Source organism: Meles meles, chromosome 1 (genome assembly GCF_922984935.1).
Source record: "Meles meles chromosome 1, mMelMel3.1 paternal haplotype, whole genome shotgun sequence".
NCBI lineage: Eukaryota > Metazoa > Chordata > Mammalia > Carnivora > Mustelidae > Meles > Meles meles.
The window spans coordinates 29,926,455-29,936,422 of record NC_060066.1 but is presented as its reverse complement, the minus strand read 5'-3'; the positions used below and the strand labels follow the sequence as shown (position 1 = coordinate 29,936,422).

The 9,968-nt window shown below is 42.5% G+C and overlaps 1 protein-coding gene across 1 annotated transcript; it reads right to left on the bottom strand.

Moving 5' to 3' along the window:
• Positions 1–2,042: 2,042 nt before the first annotated feature.
• On the bottom strand, positions 2,043–6,687 carry TMEM74 (transmembrane protein 74). Its single transcript, XM_046021540.1, has 2 exons — positions 6,603–6,687; positions 2,043–4,556 (listed from the first exon to the last, which is right to left on the bottom strand). Exon 2 carries the CDS (start codon positions 4,162–4,164, stop codon positions 3,253–3,255), a length of 912 nt encoding a protein of 303 aa, XP_045877496.1. The 5' UTR covers positions 4,165–4,556; positions 6,603–6,687; the 3' UTR covers positions 2,043–3,252.
• Positions 6,688–9,968: the final 3,281 nt, after the last annotated feature.

Sequence of the window (9,968 nt, the reverse complement as noted above, 5' to 3'; positions counted from 1 at the left end):
CTGGAGGAAAGCTGATTAAGGCAGTTAGCTGAACTGTGTCAACACAGCACTTACGGAGACACCCTGATGATTTTCCGAATTGGTTCTTCTTGGAGTAGTGGTCTGTCATCACATAAGGAGAACCTTAAAAGAACTGTGTCTTATATATAAACAGATGTGTCCTGTATATGAACAGATTTAAATAAGTAAGCATTAATTACGATATTTCAATTTTAAAATTTTAAGGAAAGAAAGAAAGAAATATATTCTGACTTGTTAGGTCTTTCCTCATGCATATCTTTTTCTAATTGAGATACATATGTAGATGTAATGGCATATTTATATATGTATCCCTATCTGGGATCCCTATTTATATATATAGATAGGGATACATATATAGATATAATGGGATAGATCTTGATAGATATAGATATTCCATTATATCTAAATATGTATATCTATCTGTATCTATATCTATATATCTATGTGTATATATATACAAAGAGAGAGAGAGACTGAGATCCTTTAGATCGTATCAGAACTATTTGTAATTTGGTCATGCTGTAAGATTCATTATATGTTTCCCAATGAAAAGCTTTGGCTTTTTCTCCTTTATCCAGTTTTACAGAATTGAAAAAATTCCTAACACTTGATTCTTTAATTTGTGTTCCTTCATGACTGAAAATCGGGCTGCACATTAATTCAGATCAGTCTGCAATTCAGCTAACTAAACATGTTTTACCAATAAATAAAACAAAACTCAGCTGATCGCACTTAGCTTCTAAGAACAAGCATGAATTTTTTTTAAAAGATTTTATTTACTTATTTGACAGAGAGAGATCACAAGTAGGCAGAGAGGCAGGCAGAGAGAGAGGGAGAAGCAGGATCCCTGCTGAGCAGAAAGCCTGATGCGGGACTCGATCCCAGGACCCTGGGACCATGACCTGAGCCGAAAGCAGAGGCTTTAACCCACTGAACCACCCAGGCGCCCACATGAATTTTTTTTAATGTATTTTTCTAAAAAGACACACTCAGACCTACTCGCCCAGCCAAGGATATCATTCATTTATTGCCTCGACTTCACGTAAAGTGGGTCTCTATGCAGATCAGAATCTGACAATTCACAAACCTTCAGAAAATAAAATTTCTACTGCTGTAAGTCAGCTTCAACACAAACCATGACATGAGAATCACAGTAAAACAAAAAACTTGGTTCAAAAAGCACAAAGAACCAGCAATAGATAACAAATATCATCTTTATATTCTCTCAATTATTTCCAAATTGAGCTATATCTAGTTTCCTCTGATATCCATAAAATTTCTCATTTTTACCTAATGCCTGCCCTCTCTATTTTTACTATCCTCTGATCCTACCTTTTTGCATCTCATCTGAACCCTTAGTAACACACAGTGACCCTAACTCATCAGGTGAATCTCTGACAGTCACAAGAACTCATTCACATAAATATTCTGACTCACACACCCTGCCAGCCAAAGTCATCCACATTTTCCACAATCCTCAAAAACATCAATAACTTTAGGCATTAGGATTAGGCTTTAGAATCTATAAAGAAATTGTATTCTCACTTCCCTATTCTCTGCTCTTCCACCCCAAATTCCAAGTTCCAGTATTCTTTAAGAATGACCCCCCGATGGAAGTTAAAACAACTCTTACCATGGGAGGATGGAAACACCTCAAGGATTAATTGCAAAATGCAACCTATTTCTAAGGATGCATTTCTGACCCCTTTCTGAACCATAACTATACAGAGACAGGGTGTTAGTGTGAACTCTGGGTGTGGGTTCTACAAATCTGTGACCACTTTGATCATCATGCCTCTCACGGAGCAAGTTTGAATGTCATGAGGCAAGATTTCACAGTTAATGAGGGTATGGATGAGGAACTCAAAATAATACTTATGGGGACACCTGGGTGGCTCAGTGAGTTAAGCATCTGCCTTTGGCTCAGGTCATGATCTCATGGACCTTGAGAGCCTGGGATGGAGCTCCCCCACTCCTCTCTCAAATAAAATCTTTTAAAAAAGGTTGTTGTTGTTTTTAATTTTAAAAATTAAAGAAAAAATGATGCTTAGGCCACTGTTGGGGGGAGGTAAGTTTTGGTGAGGACACAGTTCCCACTGAATCACTGTGTTTACTCTTTTTCTCTGTCACTCTTTTTTTAATTTTTTGGCTATGGGCTTAAGGACTGCTGCCACCCTGGGGCAATGGCTTGTTGCTTAGCCTAAAGAAGTCAAACCAACTTCTAGGCATAGTCTCCAAGAGTCTAGCTACAATTGTATCGCGTTGTATTTCTCCAAACGACAATAAAACAATCCCTGGATGTGTGTCTGAGCCAATCATGACTTAGACCTGCCTAGAGGTTTATATGTCTGGAAACATATTAAAAATGTCTTATGCTTTGCCTCTCTGGTGTAAGAACTAGGAAAGACTTCTAGAGCCTGGGTAACTGTCTGATGGCTAAACCACACACAGAAAATGAAATGTATATAAATCAACTAATTTTTACTTCATCTAGAGACTGGGCATGCGACACTGGCTAATATCTGGCACTACCATTCTGGGTCAAATTCAGATTGGTCTTATAATGATTTACATTATTCTTCTTCTACTGGAAACTTTATTCTAATGACTTAGTTACCACTTCTGAGCACAGAAATAATTTTAAGGATAACAGATGTGTTCTTGCATTTTTTAAAATAATCAACATCCCCAAGCTTCAAAATATTCAAATTCAAAACACTATATTTTAGTATTCAGCCAAATTAGAGGAAGAAAGAATTTAGCAAGAGAATGGATAAGCACCTTTGAGAATTAAATATAAGCCTTATTATGTGATTAGTGCTTAAGGTCATTTTCACAAAATATGTATGTACTTGATCCTACTGTATGTAGGACGTACTAATGTCCAAAGAATAATACCCCATAGCATGTAAGAGAAATCACTTGTACACTGGTTGTTAGAAATATTTTGCTATAGAAGTAGAAGCTGATGGCCATTACAGATGAATTCATCTCAGCTCTTTAGAAGAACAGGTGTAGCTGGTTGTAGTTTTTATGCATCTTACATAGCTTTTCTTCCAAATAAAAAATACATCCAGAACAAAACCACTCACTGGCTGTTGGTTTGGGAAATAAGCCTTTCTTGCCAAGCAAAGAAACTGTACTGTTAATTTTAAGAAATGTGGTTGGTTGGTTGGTTTTCATATAAAATTCTAACGCAGACTCTCAGTAGGCTCACAACCAGAATTAACTCTATCCATCAAGGGCATCTTCCTCTACCAAGGACAGTTCCAGGGTGTTTTCATGAGTGCAGGTTTTCATCCTGAAGTTGAAAGAACCGTAGAGTTTTGCAGACTCTTTGGAAGAGGCAAACCTGTTGCGACGATATAGCTCCCCTTTCCACATGGACATCATCAGCAAACAGGATAAAACGACCCCCCCAAGGGTGAGCAGGCAGAGTCCTGCAATCACACAGCGGTCCAGGTGCGCCCCCAGCCTCGCACTCTCCCTCTCCAAACGTTCCATCTCCCGGGCTGCCACAGTGTTGGGATCCACCGTCACTTCCCGCGGGACAATGTAAGAGATGATCACCAGCAAGATGCCAGTGACCAAGAACAAGATGGCACTGATGAAACCATAGTCTACGGACTTCCCTGAAGACGTGGCTTCCGAACTTATATCATCTTCATCCTCAGATATCAAGGATATGGCAGCCTCATGAGACCACTCATTCGGATTTCCCCAGCCAAGGTCTCCCAGGTGATGGCTCCCTTTTGCCAAAGGGGAGCACGGGTTCCTTTGCTCTAGGTTGACATTCTCATCCACACAGGTGAAAGAAGTTTCTAATTCCTGGCTGCAGCAGTTGCAGACTTTCCGTCCTGCTGTTCCTTGGTTATTCCCTGAGTTGAGAGGCCCCAGTGGCAAGGAGTCCGTCTGAATAACACTGTCTTGCAGAGAGGAGGAGGGGCATGCTGGAGCGGGGCTAAGTTTAGACCCTTCCGTCTCAGCTGCTCTTGGTGTTGACATACAGTGTCTCTGGCAGCAGAGAGCAGCTCTGGCGGCGGCTGCATCTGCCTGGTCACCAGGAAGCCCTCCTGAATGCCAGTCCACAGCATCGCACAGGACTGCCTGGCCGCTCCTCTTGTCGAGGCAGTGGAGCTCCATCGGAGCTAGTCAGACATCCCCCAGCAGCTTCCCAGAATTCTGCCACAAACCACACAGGTAAGAACCCAATAGGACCTAACGCTGCACTACCAGGGCTCGCGCTCCTGAGGCCCCCATCTCTTTTTCAGCCACTGTTGTTGACCCTTCGAACCCCAGCTCCTCCTAAAAGGGATAAAAGGAAGGAGAGGATACCTAGTGGCAGGAAAGTGGGAAAGGGGCAAATCCTCTGACTTGGCAGAGGGACTGACACTGAGAAACTTAGGTCAGGGCAGAAAAGGAGCACAGCGGAAGTAGCCGTGTCTCTGAGGGAAGCTTTGCCGTCACCAAGCCAAATTTATCCAAGGACTCACACATTTCTGTGGCAGGATCCCTCAAATAAGAAGGCAAGTTTCCTGTAGAGAGACACAAATGAGAAAGGCGGGGACCTTTTTTTAGCAGAGCTGCGATTTTCTGGAAAACCTGGGGAAGCACACACCTCTCAACAATTCAGTTAAATTATGTTTACACTCTCTTTAGTTCAGAACAGATTCTAATAGAGATTAGCTTTAGAGCATTACCATGGATGAACAAATATGTCACCATCAGCTGGGCTGTCTTGGCACAGGAGCTCAGCATTTTGACTGAGTAGCTTGGAAGTGGGTGAAAGATGGCTGGCCACCTCCCCTAAATTTCCACCTCGTACATCCAATGCCCTTAGTCCCACAGCCCTGTATGTACAAGACCCCATGCTTGTGCATTGTGTTTTCATTCTCAGCCCTTGCAGCTACATGATGCCGGCTTGTTCTGGACCCAGAAGTGTGTAGACAACATGCCTTACTGTGTGATCCCTGCCAAATACCATGGACCAGTGCGCTCCACTCCCCGCCTTCCCCAAACACATCTGCTCTAGGTGCAGATCTGTGGCTCTAGCTCATTGTGCCTGAATGGGTCTGAGTCCTTCTCCCTGTGTACACTTGGCTAACAAACATGCATGGGAAATGGACCATCCAGAAGTTTTTATTTAGAGGTAAACTGACAGTAAAAGACAAATTATAAACCCACAGAGTCACAGTTCTGTTGAGGTGAGCAGGTGAGAAGCTATTAACGTAGTTCCAATATTACCTTTGGAAATTTGCCTCCAGACATGACCTTACCCCACCGCAGTATGCTTTCTGTGATAGAACTTTGGGTTAAGCAGAAAACTGTCTGCCCATCTTTCTATGCCTCTGCCATCCTACCAAATAATAATAACTCACTTTTCATTATCACCAAGTACAGCAGTTTCAAGCAAGGGCCCTTTTTTATTTTGGTTCCAAATTTCTGGCGGTAGTTGATTTAATCCATGGTTGGAGGCTTGTTATGCTCAAAATCCACAGCTCCAGCAGCTGGTAACCCACGCAGACACAAGAGTAAGGCTTACCTAAGGTCTACCTGGCAACTCACTTAAAATATGGGAGAGAGAAGCCACATGCTTTCTGCTCTATATTAGATTTTGTATTTTTTTGTCTAAAAAAAAAAAAACGAAAACAAACAAACAAACAAAAAACACTTCTCCCCTTATCTCAAAGCTTCTCTTTAGGTAAAACAGAAAGACAAAACAAAAACCAAGCAAAAAACCATACACCTGACCCAGAACTTTCCTTTAGCAAGTGGACACAGATCCCTACAGCCGGATCCCTCCACAAAGACAGTGGTGATAACGGATTTGATCAGTTCCTGAAATGAAAAATCGTCTCTCAATTCCCTCAGACATAAGGTGCTCTGATTAACTTTTGGCACGACTAACTCACCACGTTGCCCTACTCTGGATAAAATCGACTGGATTCCTTATGGGACTTCCAATTTATAATAAAGAGGGAAAGAAACCTCCACTTAATTCCCTTCTCCTGCTTCTCTCGCTCTTTAAAGACAGACTCCGCTTGTTTCATCGGAGATATACTCGCTGTACAGTCGATTGCCTTTGCAGCTCCATAATCCGGGGCTTCCATCCTCTGTAGAGAAAGGATAGTCCCATGGGACCAAGCTAAAGGCTCTTTCCTTCCGTCTCCTGCCTCTCCTCTCTGCTTAAGAGCGCGGTTAATGAAATTGCACCTCAAAGCAAGGGGACAGCGCTCTACCTCCTCCGCCCATTAACTAAGAGCATTAATATCTGCATTGAAACTAACTAATACGGGCGAGGCTGGTCTCCGCGAGGCGACCTAGCGATCCGTCCAGCGCGCGCTGTGCGGGGAGGGCGTGCAGCAAGCGCCAGGCAGCAGTGTCCCCTGCGAGATCAAGTCATCCATTCCGGGTAAACCTCAAGGCACCCGGAGTCCGGCTGCTTTAGCCAAACGCCCCGAGGCGGGGCAAGCACCTGGGACAGGGAGTGGGGACGTGCTCTGCCGCTCCGCCAGGCTCCTGGGGTCTCTCCCTCGCCCCAGCGCCTCCTCCCGGGCCGACTCTCCGTCACTTACCCCTACCTGGACCACCACGTGCGGCTCGAGCACCGCACGCTTGTTCCTGCGCCGCTCCTCGGGAAAGTCCCCCGATTACCAGCCAAGGCACTTGTAGCCTCTGCGCGCCGCTGGGCTCCACCGGGTGGGCAGCGCCTGCTGTGCCGGCTGGGAGGGGCCGAGTGGGGCGGGGCTCTCCTTCTTGCTGAGCATCCCGGGAGATGTAGTCCAGGGGCAGTCTCCCTGCTTCCCCTACCTCGTTCTTTCTCACTCCTCCTCCTCGCTTTTGCCCTTACCGAAGACGTTACCGCTGTATGTCCATACTCTTGATTGGCACTTTAGAAGAAATCGCTGGATCCTAAACTCAGGGTTGGATCCTGCAGACTCAGGTATGGCTACAGGATTTTGGGGAAAGGAGTGTATATTTAGTTACAACACTGTGCCAGGCAATATGCGTATTTTGTCTTATTTACTAGAACAGCTCTTTGAAGTAGATTTTATTAATCCTCATCCTACAGACAAGAGAGAGGCTCAGAGGAATTAAGTCTTTCATCCAAGGTTACAAAGACAGTAAGTGGTTGCTATAACGTTTATTCAGGAATATGCTCCCAAAGTCGTTGCCTTGCCCACAAAATCAAGAGAAATATGACCATTGAGGGATTGTCCCGTTTGCCTGTTCATCCCCTGTGCCTAGCCAAGTGTCTAGTACTGTTGAATTATGAATAGTAATGATCCAAAATAACAAGTTAACATAAATAACAATATTGCCAGATTCTCTTCTAATCACGTTAGATACATTAACTCATTCAAAGTTCACAGTTAATTTTTAAATCTTATAAAAACTCTCATTTTTATAGGTGAGGAAACTGAGTTACAAAGAAGCTGAGTAATTTGTTCAAAGTTGTACACCTAGTACTCAGCAGAGATGGGGCATGAATTCCAAAAGGTTCTAAGCATTATGCAAATTGAGTGAATGGCAGACAGACCAGAAGGCAAGGAAAGAAAGGGTTGGGAAAAAAGGAAGTATGTAGATGAAGCTACTGAGCATGACTCCCAGGACAGAACAAAGTAACTGCTTCAGGTCACTGACCTTTCTAACCATAGTGGATTGCAGCAGCAAACAGCCAAAGGGAATGTGTGGTTTGTGGATCATCTCCAAGTTTTCAGCATTGCCTTTGGGACTATTGTAGAGTTATTGATTGTTTTCATCTAAGGCAAGCAAAAGAAGGGCTATAATATAACTTTTTGCTACTTGTGAGTAGCTCACATAAATTCTGCAGCTGCTTGCTTTCAAGTGTTAAATAAATCTCCTATAATGATGATTTTGTTGTTTTTCCTTTATATTGATAGAATCCATAGTATCATAGTTCCAGGAACTTCACAATCCAGCCCCTTTAAGATCTCTTTTTCCCCATGACTCTCTTTTAGGCAGTTAGGCCCATTTGTTGATAAGCATGCCATGTGTATTGTGCTTTCTTCTCCTTTACTTATTATTCTGTTCCCCAGTGAGAATATTCTCCCTTCCATCCCCCATTCCTTCCACCCTTTGAGGACAATCTCATCAATCCACACCTGCAGGGGTGCATTCTGTTTTTAGTACTTTATGCTTAAAAGGGAACACAAAGACACCATAAAGTATCTAGAAGAGAGCAACTGAGAAATTGAAGAAACTTAAGTCCACGCTGGACAGGAAGACGCTGAAGGAACTTGGGATAGTTAGTCAGAGGAGACTTAGAGGAAACAAAAACTAACTTTAAATAATTTGAGGTTTATAAAAAAGAAGAGGAATTCTGTATCATGGTTTAAAAGCATTAAAAGCAGAACCAATGACAATAATAGTATTTATTTGCCCTAATGCATTCTCATCTGTAGTTCTACATCAGCTTTCTAAGCCAGCAAGTATTATTGTACCCATTTTGCAATGTAGAAATTAAAGATCAAAAAGGTGGAGTCTCTATCCCAAGGTACAAGAACCAATAACTGACAGCGCCAAGATTCTAACTTGGCTGTCTGGTTTCCAGAACCTGGATCTTTTCACCAGCATGCTGTACGGAGCATACATAGAAGGTAATAATATTTATTGCACTGGGATAAACACAAGAGGTTTCTCACAGCCATAGTTCTGATGCTATGGTTCCTTCAGGTCCTGCAGGACAGCTAGAAGGGCTGAGGGAATAAATAAGCCAGCATTCTGTAATACATGGAGCACATGAGAAAGGTGGACACAGGGACTGGGAAGCCTCGGATGGCATGATCATATTTAATAAGAAGGTGGATTTGGGGTTGATTATAAGGAATAACATTCTCTCTAAGAACTTGAAATAGGACATCTCATGAAAGTGAATTCGGTATTACTGGAGAGGATTTTTAAAAAAGCCATTTATTAGTGATGTCCTGGAAAGGGTTCATCCAGTTGGATTCAACCTCTACGGTTTCCCTGCTGAAGTGATTCTGGGTTACATCTCTTCCATGAATCCTTTTTTCCTCCAAACCAGACCCCCCAAAGATTCTGTGTCCTATGAACTTTACTAAGACTTGTCAGCCCTGGTATTTTTTGTATTCATCAATCACTGTTTTGGGACGTAACTACTGCATATTGTTCAGCCCCTCATTTCAGTGCCTAAACCTCGAGCAGCAATTGTAAGCTCCTTAAGGTCAGTATTCATGTATTAAATGTCTTATTACCTTCTGTAGAAAGTGCAGTATTTCTATTGGATAGAGTGAGGGAAAATGAACTGATACTAGAGATGATTTTGTCCACATGATTGTCTCTCATGTCCTATTTCTATATATATAGTACATTTGACTATCTACATATTAATGACCATTAAAAATATCAACTCCGTGCCACGCACTACAAAATCTCATTCAAAATTCTGCAGAAAAAAAAAAAAAATGTAGACTGACTGAGCTCCTGGAAAGAAAAGCTCTGCAAAAACTATCAGTTGCTGGAATAACTTTAACTCTCTCTCCCCTAAGTCCGTGTCTAAAACTTTGCTCAAAATCTGACCCAAAAATCTTTTTATTTTTTTTTCTTTTTTCTTTTTTTTAAAGATTTTATTTATTTGACAGAGATCACAAGTAGGCAGAGAGGCAGGCAGAGAGAGGAGGAAGCAGGCTCCCTGCCGAGCGGAGAGCCCAATGCGGGGCTCCATCCCAAGACCCTGAGACCATGACCTGAGCTGAAGGCAGAAGCTTTAACCCACTGAGCCACCCAGGTGCCCCAAGAACCTTTTTTCAAGAGCCTTTCCTGTTCAACATCCCCAATTTCTTATCCTTCTAACTGGCATTCTAGTAGCATAATACATTTCCTTTTATACAGCCATTTTACATGTATAGAATTATTTCATTTTTATTTTATATTGCTTTCTATGTTGTATCTCTTCCCAAATA

Excerpts from the sequence above, each read along its gene's own strand:
- TMEM74 (XM_046021540.1), bottom strand. The coding sequence starts at position 4,164 with ATGGAGCTCCACTGCCTCGACAAGAGGAGCGGCCAGGCAGTCCTGTGC.